General features: G+C 38.6%; 1 protein-coding gene across 1 annotated transcript in view; it reads left to right on the top strand.

Annotated features, from left to right (window-relative positions):
- The window catches only part of HMGCLL1 (3-hydroxy-3-methylglutaryl-CoA lyase like 1), a 138,097-nt gene extending 122,811 nt beyond the window's left edge, over positions 1–15,286 (top strand). Inside the window, exons 8-9 of the mRNA XM_022581539.2 lie at positions 9,731–9,856; positions 14,333–15,286. Of these exons, the coding sequence (XP_022437247.2) occupies positions 9,731–9,856; positions 14,333–14,434 (228 nt within the window). The 3' untranslated portion in view covers positions 14,435–15,286. The remainder of the gene's footprint in view (positions 1–9,730; positions 9,857–14,332) is intronic.
- Positions 15,287–24,726: the final 9,440 nt, after the last annotated feature.

Raw genomic sequence — 24,726 nt, 5'->3', positions numbered from 1 at the left:
TACAGCTGGGGGAACAGAGAGGTAAAGTAACATCCTCCAGATCGCACAGCTAACAGGTGGCAGAGCAGGTTCAAGCAGAAGTCTGTCTCCTGAAACTGATCCTGAAAGCACAAGGCTGTAGGTTCTCTGTTTGTTTTTGAATCTATTGCCACCTCACTCCTGTTCTATCTCTGCTGAAATGACCCATTTCAACCTTTGTCAATGGCATGAATCCAATAAATTTTCTCTGGTCTCATTTTCTTTAACTACCTTCAGCATTCGTCACTGTGGTATATTTAGGGAAATTTCTACCCTGTCCTATGACACTGAACTTCCCCCTGCACTAATTCATCTCCCTTCTCCTAATTCCAAAAAGTGAGTGTTCACTAAATACCAGGATTTGAATCTCTGCTCTTCTTTTCTAGACAAGTTCCTTCAGAGAACTCAGAAATGAAATAAATCAAGATGAAATTACTTTTTTCTTATTTTTAATTGCTCTAAGAGATAACCGACTGTCTAAAGGAAAAAAAGTAGCAAGGTATTGTGAGTTTACACACGTAAAAGTAAAAGGTAGGGAAACAGTAACACCAGGGATGGGTGGAAGGAATTGAGAATATATTATATGTAATACTGTAAGATCCTTCCCTCCATGTGGCATAGATATTTGAAAGTAGGCTATTATTAATTAAATAATATTAATTTAATTGTATTAAGTTATAGTATAAAGCGTAGGGTAACTACTCAACAACTTAAAGAAGAGGTAGAAATATTAAGGAAGAGATAAAATAGAGTCATAAAAAATGCTCAATTAACAAAAGATAGAAAAAGAAGAAAAACAAAACATAGAACAAATAGAGCATATAGAAAATAGCTAGCAGATTTTAATCCAACCATATCAGTTAGTGTATTAGTTCTACTTGGGTATGCTGATATAGCAGACCCTGAACCCCCCAACATAAATAATGGCTCAAACACAGGGATGTTTGTTCCTCACTCATTAGATGGTCCACTGCACGTGTTCCTGGCAGCGGGCATCTTTCCTCCAGGTGTTCGCTCAGGGACCTGGCTTTTTCCATTTTGTGGCTACACCATTCCCTCAGGCCTCATTGTCATGGGCATTTGACTATTAAAAAGGAAGAAGACACGTAGTTTCTGAAAGGACTTGTTCTGGAAATGGCCTGCATCACTTTGCTCTCATGCCATTGGCTAACCCACATCATGCAGCCTCACCTACACAGAGGGCAGTTAGGTAATGTTGTCTAGCTGAGTCCCAGAAGAAGAGGAGACAGATTTTTTTGGTGAAAAGCCAGTACTGTCTGCTACAGATGAACCGCTAAACTGAAAGTTTAGAGATCTTCAAACTTTATTATCCATAAAAGTCACCTTGGAGTTTGAAACAGTTGCATATACTTGGGCTTTACAAGAAAAAAATTCAGATTTTTGGGTAAGGCACAGAAATCTGTATTTTATTTTGTGCCAGTAGATTGGAGAGCATGGATGGTAACTGAAGGAGTGCCCATGGGAGCCAGTGATATCCACTCACACACAGAAAAGAGGAGATGATTCTGAGAGGAGTCATCCGTAGGGTTTGGATTGAACCCAGGAAATGAGAAAATAGAGCCTGAGGTCAGCCAGTGTACTTTGGGGTGTTGTCCTGGCAGAAGAAGGAAATGATTGAGAAAGAAGGGTACACATTTATTAATATGGCTCATTTGTACTAATTACAAGTGGTATATATTTATTACAGATAGTTGTTAACAATCTGGAAATACAAATGACTTATAGCAAATATAGTTACTCTCCTCTTTTATCTTCCATTTTCTTAACAGCATTTTTCCATACCATTATTTATTCTTCAAAACCATTTAATTGTCTCATAACTGTCTTACATAACTTATTAACTATTCCCCTACTGTTGTACATTTCATTTACAGGCTTTTTTCTCACTGTTACAAATAATAATACAAAGAATAGTCATCCTTGAACATAAGTCTATATTAACATTTCTGGCTATTTTCTTGGGCTAGCTTCCTAGAAATACAACCATTGGGACAACAATCCTTTACTTTCTCAATTTCTTGATAATGTTGAGTTGTGTAGAAACTTTTTCAGAGAGTTGAAGAAAGTATGATGAGAAAATTGAGTTGTTGTTGTTTTCAGTCTCCTTTTAAAATTTTAATTTAATTTTTATTTTAAATTAGAGTATACTTGATTTATAATATTGTGTTAGTTTCAGGTATACAGCAAAGTGATTCAGTTATACATATACATATATCCATTCTTTTTCAGATTCTTTTCCCATGTAGGTTATTACAGAATATTGAGCAGAGTTCCCTGTGCTATACAGTAGGTCCTTGTTGGTTATCTATTTTATATATAGTAGTGTGTATATGTTAATCCCAAACTCCTAATATACCCCACCCCCCCCGCCACTTTTCCTCTTTGGTAACCATAAGTTTGCTATTGAAGTCTGAGAGCCTGTTTCTGTTTTGTAAATAAGTTCATTTGTATCATTGTTTAGATTCCACATGTAAGTAATATCATATGATATTTGGCTTTCTCTGACTTACTTCACTTAGTATGATAATCTGTAGGTCCATGCATGTTGCTGCAAGTGGCATTATTTCATTCTTTTTATGGCTGAATAGTATTCCATTGTATATACGTACCACGTCTCCAGAAAATGAAGTCTTTTGATTTGTCAATGGCTCTCTTCCTAATTCACACCCTTCCCCCTGGAGTTGTTATAAGGATTAAATGCAACCAGGTGTGTAAAGTGTTTAGTAATGCAGCTGGCATTTAATTAGCACATAGTCAGTTAACTATTAATACTGAACAGTAGCACACAAATGTTATACCTGTTAAACTCTGTCTCATGCTAACTGTGTGAAGCACGGCCCGTCACTTCCCTTCTCTAAGCCTCAGTTTCCTCATCAGTAGATGAGCATGAACTACTGCCCACTTACCATGATTTTGTGGAGTTTTCTCATATGTGAAGTATGTGGTGCAGTACCTGTGATATAATAAGCCTTCAATCAATGTTCACTAATAGTATTTACTATTTCTCAGTCTACTGAAATTGAGAATTTTCTTATGTTTTTCCATTTCCTTATTTCCTTCTATGTACACACTCCCATTTCTATCTCAGTTTGAAATATACTACATGAAAGTACAAATATAATCTATCTCATTACGTGTGGTAAGGCAGGGAGGAGTGAAACGTGCAGGAAACCCTTTTCAAAGACAAGAGATGGTCTATGAAAGCGTTAATAATCCATCACGTTAGCTTACTCACCCCCAACAGCAAGGTATCATGATTTACATACCAATTTTGGTGTATAACTTCAGTGTATGAAAACACTGGGCTTTATTCATGCATGCCAATGGTTCACTATCTGTGGTTTACAAAGCATGGTATGTTCACAGTACACATGAATGGCAAGTAGTTGGTACCAAAACTCCATATATGGTAATTCTTTAGAGTTCTGGGTGAGTAGCATCTCAGAGCAAGATCTGGGCTCCCTGGAAAGAGTGCTGTGACCCACTAGTGACACTGGTCTGGCTGCTGGGGAAGTAGCACATCACATGTGGATAATTACAATCCTCTGTTGGAGGGAATATTAGCTGTGAGGAACAAGTTGAAGGGAAAAATATTAGAAAAATGAGTATATTTGTAATATTTTATCCTACATGAATATTTGTCTTTTTCCTCATGAGTAACTTAAATCCCCACAATGAGTAATTTCCCTGTCAGAGATTCACTTGTTATTTTAATTCAAATGTAACATTATTACAGATTTCTAAAGAAAAATTTGGTCTTGGCAAAAAAAGTAGACATCATTTCAAAAAATAACATTGTCAAAATTCTTCTACATGTTCCTTAATACTTTACTAACTTCAATACGTAAAATTGTAGACTTCATTAAATATTTTGAAATCAGACATATATGGACGATTATACGTTTTGGAAAATGATTTCTTTGACTCCTCTTCTTATCATATTCCTCAGTTTTGTTTGGAGAATAAGTTCTTACAGCACGAGAAAGAGTCGAGATGATACTTTCAGTTATTGTATCAGCATGATCTGGGCATCCAAGTACTATGTAAAATTAACAAAGTTAACTCTCCTCATAGCTCACCTGAGATTGTAGTACGGAGTGATAATGCTCGTGTTATATCCACAGCTAATTTGCAATTTTCCAGAAGAAGTGGTCACTCATATTTTATCCATTTTCCTCAGCCTTAAGTCCAAGTACACGTCTGGGAGCTCAAGCAGATGGAGCCCATAACCGCACTCACCAGGCTTTTCATAACCTGGGTCACTGTGTTAATAGCTTTGGTCGTGAGCTTTGAGGGAAATGGAAGCCAAAGTCACCTCCACCCTTTGAGTTCCGTATTTGTTTCATTTTAGGGAGAATTAGCTCCCTGAGTTCTAGAGAGAATCGTTTCTCATTTGGCAATAGTGAACTATTTCTCAGTGACAGACAAAATGTATAGTAATATTAATTTCTAACACTAATCTCCATGAGCTACAGAGCTTTGTATGTATTCCAAGTCCCTGGCCCATAGAACATGCTCAATAAACATGTTCAAATCAGAAGAAGAATAATAAAAAATATACTGATTACATTGAACCACAGATGATGTGCTACACACCATTAGTAAAATTTTCCTTATTTTAAAGGTAACAAAATATTTATTTGCATAATATAAAGCTATTTACGTATTGCTGTTTCTGGGTTGGAGCACAGTGGCAGTTCAATGCTCGACTTTAACTTGGTGGATTTTGGTGTTACATCGCCATCTTGTGGTTATTAATCTGAAGATAGTTCCTTCAAAACAAAACCCAAATGCTTTGTTTTGCAACATACTGTATGGTGCAGAAAACCATTTGTGCTTGTGTGTTTACACACACACACACACACACACACACACACACAGACGCCAGGAATCTGACCATCTGAAAAGCAGTGTTTTAGATTTGGAGACATGGGAAAGGAAATATCTAAGACTAATCTTTTAATGCAGTCTCTTGCATGATAAAATAAGCTATGCAACCCATCTACTATTATCAAATACATGAGGATATTATAGCAATGCATTTTCTATAATACTATGATTTCAGTAGCAAAGTAAAAACATGTTTCCTCTATTTACCATAAGCAACAGAGAAGAAATAATGTTTTTCTTCCTGCTCTGTTAAGAACTTGTTTACATCATAATATGCACCGTTTCTAATGGAATAGGGAAGTCGAGGTAAAGAAAACATACACAGTGAAATCAAATTTTCTTAGATGACTATGACTAGAAATTTACAAAGCAGCTTGTTCCAAAATAACATTATCTAACTTAGTGTATGGGTAACACTATCCATTGAGAAGATATGTATTTCTGGGGAACAGAATTGCACATTTGATAGAGGACAGAATTGAGAGGATATTATGTAGAAAGTTCTATTTTTAAAGTACTGTGATTTTTTTTTTGAAAAGAGACTTTAATAGGAACACATATCTTAATATTCTCCTTCACAGCTAAGGTATACTTTAATAAACTCTCTTTAAATTTGCTTATTGAAATTTTAAATCCACATACTGCTCTTAGAATTGATTCAATTGATTTGTGACTAGCACTCACAGAAATATAATCTGTTCCAGAGCAAATGTGATGGTAGGAAAGAGGGAAGGACCATTTTCCAGGGAGGCTTTCACCCAGATCACATCTGCCTTTACGAAATTATGCACACAGATTAGCCCTGCACACTTAAATCCTAGAAAGATCAGTTAGTTGCAAAATAAACTGTTGGTCAATAAACTCAGTCGTAGGTTTATTTATTCTCATTTTCATTTATTTACTGTCATTCTACGACAGGCTACAGTTTGTAGAAACCTTTCTTTTTCTTTTTCTAATTATATTTGTAATTACATTCATTGTGGGGCCATTAGAAAACAAGACAAACAGAATTAAAATAAAATAAATTACCTAGGGTCACACACCCAGTGATCACTGCTGTTGGCATTTTGGTATATCATCCAAATTCTACCTTTTTTTTTTTAGAAAATGGGATTATGGTTCCATACACCATTATAATGTCCTGTAATCTGTTTCTTTCCCTTAACTATGCATTTACGTAGCATTTATCATTCCATTTTACAGCTACACCTTAATTAATTTAAATTAGTCCCCATTACAGACATTTGGCTGGTTTTCAAATTTTTATTCATATAAAACATACTGTAATGAATCTATATATAAGGGGTGTGTTTCATGTGTGACACACATACACTCACCCATATATATCTATTTGTTTTTATTTCTTACCTAATTATTTACTTAGAATTTGTGAAATATTCCTAGGAAGTACTTTTTTGATAGAAATTTCTAGGATAATGGATATTGGCAATTAAGACTAATTACTAGTTAATTGCTCAACAGAAAAAATGTTCCAGGTTATTTTCCTACCAGTTTAAGTTTTCTTGTTTACCTTCAGTTCCAACACCACCTCCTTTTTGTCATTGATGTTTATCAAAGTCTAATGCACATACAGAAAATCATAAGCCCTCGTGGTAGACTGAAGCCATCTTTCACCTCTCACGCTGGTACTGCTGACATTCACTACCTCATACTTTTTGGGGTGTTCTTTCAAAAACAGGTTTTCTTGAAAAGTTGATCTGTCCTGATTAACTCTTTGCTGCCTCAGGGTACAGAGCATCTCTAAATGATAGCTCACTCGTACCCACAGTTGATAAAGTCGGAGAGGGATGAGAACCTTACCTCAGGGGTTCCCACATTTAATTACACAAGAGATCACCAGAGGGAAGAGATCACCGGAGGGAGCTTTAAAGAGATACCAATGCTTGACCCCATTCCCAGACAAAGATTCTGGGGAGAAACTTGGCTGTTAGTTTTAAAAGGTCCCCAGGTGATTATAATTGGTAAGGATTGAGAACCACTGAAACCTCTTTCTCCTGCAGTGATAGATTCAATTCTACTGAATAGATAAATATTAACCTATAGGTGAAGAATGCCTCTGCCTATTTGATGTCCTGGCAGACTTCCAGAGATGAGCTCAGTGTCTGAACCTTTGTCTTTTCCAACTACTGGACAATTCCACAGATTTCACTCCTAGAGCATAATTCTTTAAACTTACTATTTTGATTCACTGCAAATGTAGACTGTCCTAAATGGACCAGTACTTTAGCTGGTCAGTTATTAACACCCAAACATGATTGAGCTTTGAGAGAGGTCGTGATAAAGGAAGAAGAGCCATTGCCACCTTCCCATGTTGAGTAGTATAATGAGGAGAAATGGAGGTACAGAAGCAAACCAATTATATCTGTAAACTTTGCATTAGTCCCAAAGGCATCTATGGCTTTTGGACTATGGTTCTGCCCTTGGGAGCTTTGGTAAACATTCTAGTTCTCACCAGAGAAAATTCAGAACAGTAAAATTGTGCAGCCCCTTGAACCATAATGGAAAAGAACATAAAAAAGAATGTGTGTGTGTGTGTGTGTGTATATATATATATATATATATATATACATATATATACATATATATGAAACTGAATCACTTTGCTGTATAGCAGAAATTAACATGACATTGTAAATCAACTATACTTCAATTAAAAAAATGTTCAGCCCCCTTGGCATGTCAAAGGAGATAGGAGCCACCTGAAGAGCTCCCAACAGCTAAATCTCAAACAACATGAGTGACAAGACGTATAAAGGAATATTGGATTACAACCCAAAGTACTAAATAAATACCCATGAGTCTCTAGTGATATAAACAAATATTTGAAGAAATAAATAAATATGGGAGAATAGACAAATCTCTAATATGGGAAATTTCTAAATAATTTAGGTAGGTATTCTCCACTCCTTAGGTGTGCACATAGTGACTTTTTTCCAAAAAGTGCCATATGGAAAAGGGGGCATGGGGTCAAGGTGAACATCATCAGTTGTAAACCATATAGTACGCACCCTTGATACGATGTGTTAAGACTGGCACTTCCCCTGTGTTGCTCTCCTCACAAAACTTCAGGACTCCAGTCTAACCACGAGAAAACATCAGACATACCCACCTTGAAAGACATTGTGCAAAACACATGACAAGTAACAATTCGAAATTGTCAAGGTCAATGAGGACAAAGAATGTCTGAGAAGGTGTCACAGCCACAGCAGGAGATAAGACAACTACATGTAATGTGCTACCCGGATGAGTTCCTGGAAAGGAAAAGGACATTAGCTTCTAAACTAAGGAAATCTGAATCATGTGTGGACTTTAGTTAATAATAACATATTATATGTGTTCGTTAGTTGTGACAAATATACCATAATGATGTAAGATGTGAACAATAGGGGAAATTGTGTGTAATGTATGGAAATGCTGTGTACTTTCTTCCCAAATTTTCTGAAAATTTAAAACTATTCTAAAATAAAAAGTTTATCAAAAAAGTAAAGGAAAAAGAAAGAAAGTGTGATTCCTCAGAGCAGCAGTGAGAACAGCATCTGGGATCTTGTTAAAAATTCAAATTCTCAGGGCCCAGCCCAGACCTCCAGAATCAGAAACTCTGGGGATGTAACAGCCATTTGTGATTCTGCTTCTGTGACTGAGAACTGCTGATCTAGCAGATTGGCCAAGGGCTCTGTTTCCCAGCACTTCTCATTTTAGATGAGGTCATGTTACTTCTTCTTCAATGTCCAGGAGTGAAGAGTCAGATTAGCCTCTTAATGGCTTCTGATTTCCCAATTGTCCCTTTCCAGAGAGGGCTGCTCTGCTTGCCTCTCTTCTTATGTTATTCAAATCTGATTCCCAGGGTCCCTTTCAGACCCTTTTGTGCTCACGTCTTTCACAACTTTTCCAGTCCACAGAGATCTCCACCTTGGATATCCCCAGACTCATAACATGAACCAACTTGCATGTTTCCAGAGGCCACAAATCACAGCAGAATGTGAATTCTCTGGAGACACAGGTGACCTTGGGCAAAATGTGTGATCCCTCTGTACTTGAGTTTCTTCATCTGTGATTTGGGGATGATGGAAGAGTATCTACCTCCTGGGTTTGTGTGGGAATTGTGAGTTAGTATCATGAGGTATTAATAATAATATCCAGCACTTAGTGAGGACCCAGTAAATGTGAGCTGTTACAATTGTTAGTGGTGGATGTCCTGCCTCTCAAATGTCTCTTCACTTCTCCCAAAACAGCAGGGTTTTGTGCACAAAATTAAGTAATGGCTCAATAAAAATTGGATGAATTGAGTGAATACGTTGAGCCCACAAAATACAAGTTCAAACATAAGGACAGCTCTCCACCCCCCCACCCCCCCATCTGTCTTCGAAGGCACCTTGATTTTGAGTCAGGATGTTGGAAATCTTTCCTGTTGGTTATATAAGGTTTTTAGACTAAAGCTCAAAATTAGGTTGGAAAATACACCCCATGTGTGTATTTATCTTACTTCAGTCTTCGTCCCCTACCTTTGTTCTGTTATCAATGAAAACACCATTTCAATTTTGATCTAAGATTATTCTCATTCCCGAGATCCTTAGCAGAGTGTCTGTTAGCCTAAAAGATGAGATTAGTCAGAAAAGAAATTAGCACCTCGGGGACTATTCTAGCAGCAGGTGGGTAAGTGAATAGGTTGGAATCATGGTTCAGATTTTCCTTATTTGCTCTTTGGAACAGGTTAAATAGAGATACAACAATTTACATGCCATAAAGAGACAAACCTTGGGTGTTTGGGTTTGTTTTCCAGATGGGGATTAATGTGGTGGATTCTGCAGTATCCGGATTAGGTGGTTGCCCTTATGCAAAAGGTGCTTCTGGGAACGTAGCCACTGAGGATTTGATCTACATGCTTAATGGCCTGGGGGTCAAGACAGTAAGTAAATTTAGCATATTTTAATATTCATACATTCCTTGCAGATTCAAATTGGAATGCTTCTTGGATTTGGGAAGCAACTTTGAGTTCAAGTTTTACTACACTTTTGCTCTTTGCTAAAATGCATAGTGGGAAAATACAATAAAAAATTCTTGGGGCGGGCTTTATAAAGTAACTTATTGCTATAGTTAGATCACCAATAATGCTACCATTTCACATTTTTATGGTGCTTCATGACCTCCAAAGTCCTTTTTCATCTAGTATCCAGTTTGATTTCACACACTTTGCAAATCTGAGCCTGTCTTTGCTATTATGATTATTGTTTTTGCTGTTTTGTTTTCCTTGGAGGAAAGCTAAGATCTTGATTTTCTCATGGTGACAAGTAGGGCTTCTGAAAGAGAGCCCAGGGCACTTTTAAAATGGCCAGTGTAGGACCAGAGCTTAATAATACTTAGCATGTGAGCAAGAATACTCTCTTTACAAGTGCTACCTGAAAAAGTCACATGCTCTATAATAACCCACCAAAATTAGTACCTTGTTTTGCCACATGCTTGTTAAGACGGCCTACCAGTCTCTAAGGCAGATTTTCTTTTTTTTAAGGATAAAACATAAAAGGCAAAAAACTGTTCACAGATTATCAGAAGTTCAAAATGTTTTCTGAGATGTAAAGCATCACCTGGATTGCAGAATGGAATTGTCCTCTCCATCTCTCCTCTCTCTCCTCTTCCCTCGTTCTACTGAGCAATGCTCCTGCAGCAGCCAGCTTGTCTGCAGTCTCCTTCCCTGCGCATTCGGTTTCTCACCTCCACCCCTTGCTCCTGCTTTCACCACCCCTTGGAACAGCCTTACTGCCCATACTCGATTTCACCTGGAAAATGAGGCACCACCATCCTCAAAAACGCACCTTCTAGCATTTCCCTGCTGATTTCCGAGGCCCACACTGCTGGGTTCCTCTCCTCCGTGTTTCCAGGCTACCTTTGTGTCTTCCTCTGAACCTACCACAAGGTTGTAGAACCATCTTCTTTCTGTGTCTAGGTCCCCCTGCAGGCAGAAATATAGTATGACAGCTGATTCACAGGTGCCTGTTGCCTAGAGACCCTCAATAATGTTCAGTGAAGGACTGATACCGCTTGGCACTAAACACCAGGAGCCTCTCTTCTCTGGTTAGAAATAGCTATTACAAAGTAGCCTGATTTTTTCCATCATTTCCATTAGAAATGTATGACCGTGACAGAAGTAGAAATCCTTTCTTTTCTTAAAATTTATTTTATTGAAGTATAGTTGACCTGCAATGTTGTGTTAATTTCTACTGTAAAGCAAAGTGATTCAGTTTTATATATATATATATATATATATATATATATATATTCTTTTTTTTTTCTTTTTAAATAGATTTAATGAAACACTGGACTTTTGGATAATTTATTAAAGTATTGAATATGGTCACCTGGCAGATAGCACCTTATACAGCTGGGTTTTGTTTGTTTGTTTGCGGTACGCAGGCCTCTCACTATTGTGGCCTCTCCCGTTACGGAGCACAGACTCCGGACGCGCAGGCTCAGCGGCCATGGCTCACGGGCCCAGCCACTCCGCGGCATGTGGTATCTTCCTGTACGGGGGCACGAACCCGTCTCCCCTGCATCGGCAGGCGGACTCTCAACCACTGCGCCACCAGGGAAGCCCTATATATATTCTTTTTAATATTCTTTTCCATTATGGTTTATCACAGGATATTGAATACATTTCCCTGTGCTATACAGTAGGGCCTTGTTGTTTCATCTGCCCGGTATATAATAGTTTGCATCTGCTGATCCCAAACTCCCAATTCATAGAAATCCTTTCTTGAAGATTTAAATGATTTGGTTGAACTCAGCTGAGTCAACATATGAACTCTGCTTCATATGTGTCAGGCCATGCGGGTCCAAATGCAAATAAGCCATGTCTCCATTCCTAAGAATTTCACAGTTCAAGGACAGTTGTTACATTGGATATCAGCCAACAAGACAAGATTCTCTGTACAACATGTATCACTATGTCTCCCATGCCTAGTCAACTACCAAGAGCTACTGCTTCAACTTCTAAAGTATTTTGGTTGTTTGTTCCTTCCTTACTATCCTTGCTGTAGCTACATCAGCACAAGTTCTTATCTCTTTCCTGGATATTCATCCTCCACACTGGTCTGCTGGCTCCAGAGTGCCTTTAAATTCATCCTCCTTGCTACCATAAAAGATTTTCTCTAAAATACAAATATGAATATCCCTTGCTCCCACTTGGGTACTCATCAGTGGATTCCCATTTTCTGAAAAGCAAGGCTGTGTTCTACACCTTTTATCCCTTTTCCAGTCACGTCGGCCCATTACTTTCCATGTATCCCATGGTATTTTTCAGATGTCTCGTACTCTTCTCTGCTGACAGTGCCTCATTCCTCTTACTTCTTCTCAAGGACTCATACTGTCCGTACAAACCTCAGGTTAGGATTTACTTTCCTGGCACCCTTCCCTGACACACTCCCCTCCATTTGTTTCCATACCCTTTTCCTCAGTGGGTTGACTACCCTGCAGCTCTGCCCTCATGATCATCCGAGCATCTCTCTCCCTCAGTGACTTTAGTGGAAGTACTGGATTTCCTGTTTAGGGCTCCATATTGCCTGCTTGACCACAGGCACCCTCAAGACAGAAACCATATTCTTCGAGAAGTTCTTGAAACCCCAAAATGGATCATAGTACATGAGACGTATTTAAACACCTGGTTTAAGTGCTAAAAGATTTAAGAATAAATGCAACATTATTTCATAAAGGTATCTGTTCATTAAATAAAACGGTAGAGGAAGGCCGAAACAGAATCCTTTAGTACGATACCAACCAATCCCACTGCGTAATTGCTATAAATGGTACTGGAAAGCAAAGAAGAATGCTGGTGACTAAAATCTTATTATCTTTTGTTAGATGTAATTCAGAAATGAAAGACACACATGTAGCTTATTATTTACAAAATTTACATATTACTAGATTAAGGATGTAAAACCAAAATGTGCCTAACAGATACTCCACCCAAAACCATTACTATGACAAAACCAAAGCACATGTTAGTACCCTAAAAACAACTTCATAATAAAAAGAAACAGTGAAAATTACTTACCTGTCATTTTACAAAATATTTTTGATGATTTTTTTTTTTTTTTTTTTGCGGTACATGGGCCTCTCACTGTTGTGGCCTCTCCCGTTGTGGAGCACAGGCTCCGGACGCGCAGGCTCAGCGGCCATGGCTCACGGGCCTAGCTGCTCCGCGGCATGTGGGATCCTCCCGTACCGGGGCACGAACCCGTATCCCCTGCATCGGCAGGTGGACTCTCAACCACTGCACCACCAGGGAAGCCCTTTGATGATTTTTAAACAGAAGTAAACTACAAACAAAACAGTGCCCTAAAAGTTTCTAGAGAGAAGTAACTACCTATATTAAAATGATGATCTCTTTTTGATCACTTGTATGAAAAGCCCCTATGAGTATTTATACTTGTCTGTTTTATGAAAACGACAAACTTACATAAATTTTAAAAACTACTCCTTAATAGCAAGGGAGCCTGAGTCTGTTTGATTTTAAGTCCCTGTTGTTTCTAGTCTGAGTTGAGGGAGGACATAGGAGCTTACAAAATATTACATGGGGCAAATCTCTGGTTAATCCACCTAACACTGTGCCCCCGTTCCACCCCCCACCCCCCCACCCCCCCACAGTGACAGCACAGGTGCAGGGTGGAAACCTCGATGGTGATCTTTGGCTCCACCAAGCCCAAGATGCCGAGCCTGCCTTGAACTTGGCCTTCATACTCAACTGTCGATCTGTCATCCATGGATTTACCAAAGCCTTTGTTGATCCTACTTATGCTTTCAAACAGTACAGCCTCTCAGGCAAACAAGTTCCAGATGTGTACTAAATACTACTTCATTTTATTGGACTACCTCCTTCAATTTCATGCCAGTAAGAGTGTTTCTGAACATGGTTAAAAATTATACATTCATCTTTCCCATATTTCTTACAGCTTTATCAGGTTTGTTTCTTCATATCCTAAGATACACTAAGAGGGTTTTTTTTTTCCCCTAAGTCCTTATCTTTGAACTCCTCCAAATGATTATCATTTTAATTGCCCTTCACTGATATTTTGTAGAGTCTTTCTGGTTCCACTGTTGTCCTTTGTAGAGTTTAGATATCAGCATGAATTACACTGAGCTATTCAGGTGTGACTAGCCTATGGTTTTATACTAGGGTCAGATTCAAGATATGTTTTAATAAAGCAGAAAAATCTAAAGCTACATAATTCACGGAGATAAATGCCACCCCCCCATCAATAATGAACAGCATTTTGTTTAGTAATTTTAAATGGTTAAGTAACTACTAATACAATTAAAAGGAATCTGTTTTGTCTTCTTTCTCCTTAACCCCCTTTCCCACCTGGTATCACTGTCATCTTTGTCTCACCAGGGTGTGAATCTTTACAAAGTGATGGAAGCTGGTGACTTCATCTGCAAAGCTGTGAATAAAACTACAAACTCTAAAGTAGCACAAGCCTCATTCAACGCTTGACTTGAATGCATTTGTGAGTTAAGGCTGAGAAGCTCCATTTCAGCTACAGATACTCATCTGAAAATCATTACTGCCAACTTGTTCTGAAATGTGAAGTAATAGACAAGAGTGGGGGAAAAAAAGAGATACTTTGAAAAAGAGTAGGCTGGATAGATTACAAAAATTGACCGGAAGATACACCAGTCATCAGGTGAATTGCAAGCCGGGGCTAAATAATAAAATGTGTGGACATGCTTTGAACTTGGAGAAAAGTCTACTCTTTTGCTCTTATAGAAATAACTTTTTAATTTAGTTGACGTGAAAATTGACTTCAGATTTCCCTAAGTATCAAAAACTGTGTTAATACTTAATCAAGCTGGCTTAGCACAGCGTACATATCATCAGTAGTTTATGAGCTCCTGCATGGTGTGCAAAGTGTGTGGCCTCCATATTATACGTTATGTGCCTCTGGATCTCAACTTCCCATTTTCCAAGTCAGTTAAATTATGGACCAAGTGCCAAATCTCCATCTGACCCTACATAATTTTTAGCGATAGAACTTTTATATTTCAAGTATGCTAACATCTGTTAATTATTTCAGTGGCTTTATCTTGTTCCAAGAGGCTGTGGTCAGTGACAAGTTGCCACACCCTGGAAACATATTACCTTCCATGTTTGTCACATGCATCCAGTTTACCTTGCTTTCCCTCTCATCAGCTGTAGTGAAAACCAGGAGCGTGTTACTCGGCTATTGAGAAATAAGGGGTACAACTTTCATCCCAATGTCTAAGTTGCAGTGATGAGAATAGAGTGATACATGTACTTTTATCATTTTCAGCTCACTTCCAAATTGTCCAAGAAATGTCACTGTGATCCTAAGAATATTAAGGCAGTTATTAAAATTCATGAAAAAAACCAACCTTTCCATTGATTCACTTTGATTAAATCACATCTGTTTGGGGTTGACTTTTTATGGTTATTTTTAATGTTGAAGTGGCTGAAATTTTATCTTTTGTAATAGCATTGCCAGAAATAGCAAAAATTAATATATCAAAGTTGAGAAGAGGCACAGGACGGCTATGTTAAGAAAGAAACATTTCTGTAACCTATGCAGATCATATGGGGACAGTATTATTCCATGTGGATCTGAATCGTCAGTTTTATTATTTATGTAGACTTCTCCAACGATACTGGGTGATCTTATCTTTGAATAAATTTGAATAGAATTTGAAATATGAAAGTGAGCATTGTGAGCTTTCTGTTAAATATTCATCAAAACCACAGAAATAAATTCAAGAAAATAAGAGAAGTCCTGATTATACCTACATTAACTTTAAAGATACACAATCATAAGAAAAGGATCACAAGGGAAGCATATTGGAAATTGACAAAAACTAAGTTCCTACGGATAAGGCTAACGCTCAGGTCATGATGGGTGACAGAGCAGGAGCTTGTCATCAGAACTGAATGACTCCTTGCATTTGGGTTAGTGCTGGGGCAGGGTCAGTGCAGAGAGCAAGCAAAATTGCAGCTCTTTGTGGATCTCTTACATCGTCTCTTTTCAGGAAGAACATGACACTGCACCCGGGGGCAGGAGTGGGACACGTGCCCTAGTGTGCACAGCAGGATACCTACCCATCTTCTGAGGAGACTGACTTTTCCTCTCTCTTATGCAACTGTGGAATTCTTAGTTTTGAGATGTTCGGCAAAGCATCAGTTGATGCAAACTTCTTATAGAAACAGTGAAAGGCAAGACTTTGTTGTTTAGAAATAAAAACCACGGACTCTCCAAAAGGCAGAGCAAGTCGTGAGAACCCCAGGTGCAGCCTAGCACACACTTACATGGCACACACATCAGTCTACCAGTTCATATCCCAGAACACCTGGAAGATTCCTAATCACACGCATCACAGGAAAAGTTTGTGTTTTAGGTTTCTGTTATCCTTTCTCCACCCAAACCGTCTAAACCCTTCTGCTAACTTAAAGAGAGTTTCTTTTCTGGTTTTGGGGGAAAAAAATCACATTATCAATAAAGCTGCCTGAAGTCCATAGGCAGAATCCCCTCAAAGCTATGTTTCCACTAACTGGGAAACTTTGGAATTGTTGTAGGACCTACCCAAACAACCCACCCACACATAAACCCACACCAGGGTTTGCCCTGGGTGAAAGCTTAGGAATGGCAAAGCAATTATGAAATACATATAGAAGTAAACTTTTAGGACATCTGCCGTTTAAGGCTACTGTAAAACGTAGAAATTTTCTAAATTCTGGATTCATGAAATTCATAAAGCAAAGAAATGGAAATTACCTATGACTTGCTGAGAAAATTCAGAATGCCCTTTTATGTTATTTATTCTGATCACTATAACATTTAATAAATACCCTTTTAGCTACACTTATATGGCTATTCATTTCTATTTATGTGCATGAACTCCAGACACGCAAGTGACAGATTACTTAGCATTGAATACGTAAGCCACCAATATCCCTATCACAGCAGTAAAGGAGAGATAAAATAAGGCCTGGGAACCCTCCAGAAATCTGTATTAAATAGGCATGTGAAGAATTGCTGTGAATACCCATAATCGTTTGCAAAGTGCTTTTGTGGACTAGAAGATAGAAGTTTTATGCTTGTGTGGGGCAGGTCTAAAAGTTAAAACGGAATAGTTTTGGAGGTATAGAGCTCGGGAGGAAAGGGGGGGCTAGGGAGGAAGGCAGGGAGGAGGGATGCAGGATGGAAGGAGGAGGAGACGGTGGGGAGAGAGGGAGGGAGAGAAAGAGAGCGTTGAGAAACTGTATTTACGTCCTGCCTGTGAGCAGCTCCAGTGGAAGGCATCTCCTGCTCTGGTAGAAGCACCAGTTAGGCTGCTTTAAACTGCAGGCAATAGAAAACCTCAACTCCATGGGCTTAAGCAGCAACAGTTTTCTCAGAAATATTGCTTTTCCACCATCATTTAGCTTCGTGACTCAATTATGTTACAAGATAAGAGTTTCTGCCCATTTCCCTGTTGGCACCTTCGGGCTCCTGCACCTGGGAGTTGCAAGATGGTTGTAGCACTTCTGGGCTTCACCCTTCCCACAGGGCTCAGCCTCTGCTGAAGGCTTTTTCTTCTGGAATGCCTGTTTTTAATCAATGAAGAGCGTTTCCCCCACCCCATCCCAAACTTCCTCTCCTGTTTCACTGGGCAGAACATCATCATGTGCCCCTCCCTTAACCACTTAGGTGCGGAAAAGACCATTAGGATACACAAGCCAAGGTTATGGGTGACCTTGAGTGGATCCGTGCGGTGGTGGGGAAAGAGAACCCTGTAGGAGCACGTATCCTGGTGAGACAGGGTGGGAGAATTGAAGGCAGAAGAGCTCACACCTCTCAGGAAGGAGATGTATCCAAGTTCTCTGAAACTGGAGGAATGGATGGAAATAGAAAAAGTTTCAAACGTGAGAGGTGTAGGTTTTAAGGGGAAAGTAGTCCATCTTGCTAATTGGTCTCTATATTTTTCAGGAAGGTAGGAAGTGAGATCTGCGAGCATTACAACTGGGGGTGGAGTGAGGGCTTGAGAAGAATGGTAATGTGTGAAACCCACCCAGAGCAGTATTAGAGGTTAACGTACTCTAAAAAATAGTACAGATGAACTTATTTACAAAAACAGAAACAGACTCACAGACATAGAAAACAAACTTATGGTTACCAAAGGGGAAAGGTGTGTGTGGGGGGATAAATTAGGAGTTTGGGATTAACAGATGTACACTACCATATGTAAAATAAATAAGCAACAAAGATTTACTGTATAGCACAGGGAACTATATTCAATGTCTTACAATAACCTATAATGGGAAAGAATAGAAAAAAAAGAATATGGATATATACATATATACGTATGACTGAATCACTTTGCTGTACACCAGAAACTAACAATATTGTAAATCAACTATACTTCAATTTAAAAAGAAGGAAGTTAACTTACTCAGTAACAGTTTTCCAGGGGCTGTTATGTGCTAAATCTAAGTCCACTTCCTGGTCCTCATGCGACCTTTACACCTGTGTTCCACACATTCTCCCCTCTTGAAGCACTTCTTGATTTCTGTGGCCCTGCTCTCCCCTGGGTCCTACTACATCCTTGGTCCCAGGTCCTACCATCTCTTTCATTGTTTGGTCTCCTTCTTCTCTCTATTGTGTTTAACTAGAGACTCACAAGTGCAAAATTGCTTACACCCCGCCCCCTCATCCAAATGTGTTCCGTGGCCAGCAGGTTTGTCATCACCTGGGAGCTTTTGGGAAAAGCAGAATCTGGGGCTCCACTCCAGACTGACTGCATCACCATCTGCATTTTTAACAAGATCCTTGCAGGACTCATATGTTTATTAAAGTTTGAGAAGCACTTGCCAGTTTGACACCTCCTCTCGGGTATCTAACAGGTATTGGAAGCTCCATGTATTCCAAGTACCTTGTGGCACTTCCCCTTGTGTGCTGTGTCCTAGCCTGTTGTCTTTTCTCTGCTCCTGGAACAAGTCAGCCTGGGACCCATTGCAGGTCCTTTACCTGGTTATTCTCTCTTCCAGTCATGGGTCACGCTCCTTCCCTGGCTGTGATTTCTGGTCACTCAGGTCCTGACAGCATAAATATCACCTCCTTAGTGAGTCTTCCCAGACAACTCCAACTAAAGTAAGGCTTTAGTTACTTTCTCTCACATCAACTTGTTTCATTTAACTCTGTACTTGTTTATTTAACTCTCTACTTGTTTATTTAGTTGTTTATTTTCTTTCTTTCCCCAAGAAAATACACGCTCTAAGAGGGCAGGGTCTTTGCTGTGTTTAACATTCTTACTTCCTTAGGGCCTGGAGTAATAACTATCTATTACATGGTGATTAGGTGGAAAAATACAAATAGAAATGAGTTAATTTCAAACAAGAAGAAGGGGAGTATGTGACACAAATGTCACATCCCCTGCCACCTTCCTCCCCTTGACTCTGTTTCCTGGCAAGATCCAATTGAACAGGCTTGTCATCAGGATTTCTCCAGGATGCTTGGATCGGAGACAGATTTCACCAATTTTCTATACGTGGTATCCCTCAAGCTTATTATAACAGCAAATTAAAATATACACATCAATTGTGAGAAGGAGACACTGACCCAAATGCTCAACCCCAAAAGAGAGGAGGTGTACTGGACTTACTGCCCGTCCATCTGTCCTGAGTTGTCTTTGGCATCATCTGATCTATTACTTAACCGCTGTGCAACCTCAGTCGATTTACCAATCCCTTTAAACCTCACTTCAAAACTCACTTCCTTTACATATAAAACTTGGATAATAATGGCACTTATTTACACAGCTGTTGGAAGGATTTCATGAAATAATGCTTACAAGTGTTTGGCAAAGTGCCCATAAGTGGTCAATAAATGTTAACTATCATCATTTTTATTGCCCCTTTCTAGGGCACTGCCCTGGAGTGGAACTCCTCCTCCCTTATGAGTGGTTTAACCCTCATGGAGGCTCATAAAAGATCTCATAAAAGATCATCCTGTATTCTGTTCCATGAAAAGGGTGCATTGTCTTAAAAGGCCTGCCATGATCCCAAAAGAGACAGCTCACCATTAAACCCCAGAACCATGTAATCTTAAATTGGCACCAAATTTCCATGCTTCACTTCTTACACTGCGTCATTGAACTATGCCTTCTGAGCTGACTTTTCTGTATTTCATGGGACTGTAGTTACTGTAGGAACTTACTATGAGACTTATGCTGAGTAACCCTGTCTAAAGAACATCTTAACAGCCTTAGTCTCCATATCCTGAATCACCTAAAGACAGAAATATCACAAACTTTATCCTGAATCACCTAAAGACAGAAATATCACAAACTTTAGGAATTTATTCCTACTCTTTTGATTGCATGATTGGATTGGTATCTATTGCCACCTTGGAGCTGCCAGTGTTTCCTTGGTGGGCTATCAAGTTAGGCAGGCTTCTCTTTTCTCCTTGTTCTACAAAATATCATTCTATATGCTTCGATCATGAAGTCGTGAGCTTTGCTGAAAAAGACTATTCTTTGGTTCCATGGGAGCCATCCATCCTCTGACCTGAGCCACAGTATCAAGCTTATGTGGCTTAGGGAAGGGCTTATACCCTTCTAGGAATCAAATGGTAATATCTCACAACTTCTGGTAACTGTTTCATCTGAACTTTCCTTTCTACAGCTAGTTCTTTAAGATCATTGGTAAAGTAGACCAACAACATGTCACGGCTAACCACACCATTATCCTGAGTCATCTGAATCCTGAAGAGCTGCCTCTCAGATAGTTTCACGGTGGCCCCTCTCTATCTGTACATGGATGCTAATATATTGGATCGTTGGGCAGATATTCCGGAAGCTTTCTGAGAAGCACCACCTGCTTTTCTTTTTTCCCCCAAGAGCTTCATCTAGATGTAACTGGATCATCTGGGAGTCAGCTGATAAAATTCATATTCTGAATGTGTGTATGTTCCAAAGTAGAGGGGAATCAATTAAATTGGAATACCAGTGTCTGGCTCTTTCTTTTTTCTTTGTTTCTTTGTTCCTTCCTTCCTTCCTTCCGAAAATAGTTTATTTGGAAATATTTCCATTTTCAGATTTATTTTTGCTAAAAACAATGTACGCCCCCCCCATAAAAACTTCCTATCTTCTCACTATAAGACAACATTGGAAAATGACTCCTTCACTTTGTCTAAAAACCTTACAACAAGAACCCCAGGAGTTTTCTTTTTAAAATTCATTTGCTTAAAATATAAAAGTCCAATTTCTTCTGGTAACTTTGTAAGAATAACTGACATATACATGGCAGCCACCTAGTGAATTTCAATAAAACCTTTTCTATGAAATTGGTGGATGGGACTTAAAACCTCAGTCATGGTTTTGTAAGTTTAGCCCTGGGTGCATTTCTGTTTCTAGTCACCTATCTTTGGTAGCTTGCTTTCTTTCCCCCCCAACTTTATTGAGATATAATTGACATGTAACATAGTGTAAGTTTAAGATGTACAATGAGGTAACCTGATGCACTGATATATTACAAAATGATCACCACCATGGTGTTAATTAATACCTCCACCATGTCACATAATTACCATTACTTTTTTGTGATGAAAACATTTACAGTCCACTCTCTTAGCAACTTTGACGTATATAATATAGTATTATTAAGCTCATAAGTACACAGAACAAGTTGGTGGTTGCCAGAGACAGGGAATGGGGAGTGGGCAGAATGGGTAAAGGGGGGTCAAAAGTCACAAACTTCCAGTTATAAAATAAGTAAGTCATAGGGATGTAATGTACAGAATGGTGACAGTAGTTAATAATACTGTATTGCATATTTGAAAATTGTTGAGACTAGATCTTAAAAGTCCTTATCACAAGAAAAAAAATTGTAATTATGTATAGTGATGGATATTAGCTAGATTTATTGTGATAACTATTTTGTAATATACACAAATATTAAATCATTGTGTTGTACAACTGAAACTAAAATGTCAATTATACCTCAATAAAAAAATAATAAGTATTTATTGAGCACCTACTGTATAATTAGGTTTGTATGTTTCTGTGACTAATGAGAATACAGAGGTACATGGTTGCAGTTATTTTTCTAACGCCTTAAATAATAAAATGTCTGACTCCATTTTTGACGCGTGACCACTGATAGCATTTAAGTACCCCCATACCCCATTATCCTTCTGTGCCAGATCTGGGCAAGCTCTTAAGAAAGCCCTGGTGCTCTGTCCATTGGTGCTGGAGGGGAAGTTCAAACCATGCCATCACCAGCAGGGAATTTCAAACTGTGCAGGAACCACCCCGCCCCTTGGCTCTACTCCCCAGCACAGTAAAGCTCAGGGCCATTCACCCCTTCCTTCCACAAGCCATTTTCAGACCTGCTTGAATATCTTCCCTGATCTTCTCAGAAAGAATCCCTATGTGAGAAATACATCTCTTCATACCCTCTTGGTGTGTTTGGCATCATTAGTCTCCACATCCGAACTCGTTTTGGTGGAGGCCCATCCCATCTATGTGAGTATATAGCATTACACCCTGTAATGCTATCCTCCTGCTTCACCACAATGAAAGCAGGTTATTTTTCAATTTTATGCTGGTTTCCTCATGGTCCCAATATGGCTTCTGTAGCTCCAGTCTTTATATTCACATTCAAGGCCAGAAGGATGGACAATAAAAGACTTGGTGCATCTGTCTCTTTTTCTCAGGAAAATTTTAACTTACTCATTGACATTGGCCAGAACTGTGTCACATCACTGTGCTTAGCTGCTAAAGTCAGGGAATTAAAGCATTTTACTTGAGTATATTTCCACCCCAAACAAAATCATAATTCTCTGTATGGATATGCATGAGACTGGATCCCGGGAAATCAACTGACTATATCAGTCAGGCCAAAGAGGATCCTGGGATATAATAATGAGCAAAATGACCAGTGGTCCCTTATGGAACTGTCTGATGGTGGGGATCATAGAAAGTATCATCAAGTGTCAATTACATGTGGAATAAGTGCCATGAACGAGAAACTAATCTTTAAACGTGCATGGTAGAGGTATGACCTTGTCAAGTATTTCCATCTGTAGGACATGATTCAAGAGATGAGACCTGAAAAAAGAATTAAGTTGTTAAATAGTAGAAGAGGAGGGAAAAGACCATTTCATGTCTTTTGAGGGAACATTATGTGTAAAGAACATGAGGGAACATTATGTGTAAAGACCCTTTGGAAGGAAGGATGCATCTGGGAAACTCAAAGAATGTCAGTGTGGCAGAAGCACAGGGGAAAATGGGGGAATGTGGGTGTGTGGACGCAGCTGGTTGATAAAGAGCTCAGAAATTATAATATGCAGGAATTCAGATGGACAGATACTTGGGAGTTATGTTTAGAGCCTCAAACTTCTTCCACACCCAGGTGCTCATGGATAAGACATAGCAATCACTCTTTGCATCTATGTATATTTTTGGTAAAAGAAGACAGACATTTAAAAAGGGCTAAATTACTTAAGAGGAATTAATTTTGCCATGTGATATGTCATTCATTATTCCAGTAAATGTTTCTCAAACCATGCTCAATTCCTTAGGTCTAAATAAATATAAAAAAGAGACGGATGCATCTTTCCTCCTATTGACTGTCTGTTAAGGAACACTTGGAGTGAGAACCATATCTTTAAAAATTTTTTAAATTACCTTGATATTCTTGTAATGGGAGGAAGGGAATGAATGATCAACTCCTTCCCCATTATTGCCTGTCAAGTTGATTTTTTCCTGGAGATGTGGGGCTCTAGTAACATAAGAGAAAATTATTTTCTCTTTGGATCTGTATACTCAGTCATGAATCAGAGGGTAAAATTGTAAAATATGTTCCAGAAAACAAATAGGGTATAGTAACACACTAGAGATGTGTCATGAAGGAGAAATGATGAATAATTAACAAGGCTTTATGTTGTCCTGCTTTGTGGATGATAAACTAAATATGGAAGAACTTGAAAGACTATGCTATGGGAACAGTAAGGAAAAAAAAAGGATAAATTATCCCGTAATTAGATTTTACTTGACTTGAAGAATGTTTAGTAGACTTAGCATTATGCAGGGTTCAACCTAGGAGACCATTAAAGAATGGTTGTCATTTGACACAAAGTGAATTTATGTATTTGATAAGAACTTCTATAAGCCCTGGTCTACATAGCTTTAAGTTAAAGTTCTATGTCTTGTTTTCTAAAAGTATCATTTAGGGAAATAAAATATGTCTTTAAATTTCTTTGTGACCCTCAAAGTACCTTAAACAGTGACCACAAACTGCTGTTGTGAAGTTCTTTATTTATATGATGTTATAATATTTTTGTCTGTATGTTGGCCTTTTTCAGGAACACTGGCCTTATTCTGGACAATAACCTGTATTAGAGGTTTTCAAATCTGCAGTTCTTTGTAGAATCATGTCAAGGTGAACCAATAGCAAGTACTTAGGATGGAATTAATAACAGTTTTATTGATTCAAGTGCTTTGCACCAGCTGTCAAACACGGACTGGAGTCCTTAGCTATTCTTCACTCTGAATTCATAAAGAATAGTGTCCCTATAGGACAATTTTAATTGGAAGCATATTTTTCCCCCATAAGGCAAACTCAGGGTCACAAGAGGTAACCTGAAAGATTTCTCCACCATATGTTATCCCCAGAAAATATATTCCCCCAAATATCATGATACACAAGGGGCAAAGATTACATAAGTCTTAAGATAAACTTCCCATCAAGTCAGTTTACCATAAACTGAATGGTTGGGTTTCAAATGAAGGCAAGATGCA

This window comes from Delphinapterus leucas, chromosome 10 (assembly GCF_059928025.1).
Source record: "Delphinapterus leucas isolate spDelLeu-1000000601 "Yukka" chromosome 10, BTC_Dleu_Yukka2, whole genome shotgun sequence".
NCBI classification, from domain to species: Eukaryota; Metazoa; Chordata; class Mammalia; order Artiodactyla; family Monodontidae; genus Delphinapterus; species Delphinapterus leucas.
This window is presented reverse-complemented; position numbering and strand designations above follow the sequence as displayed.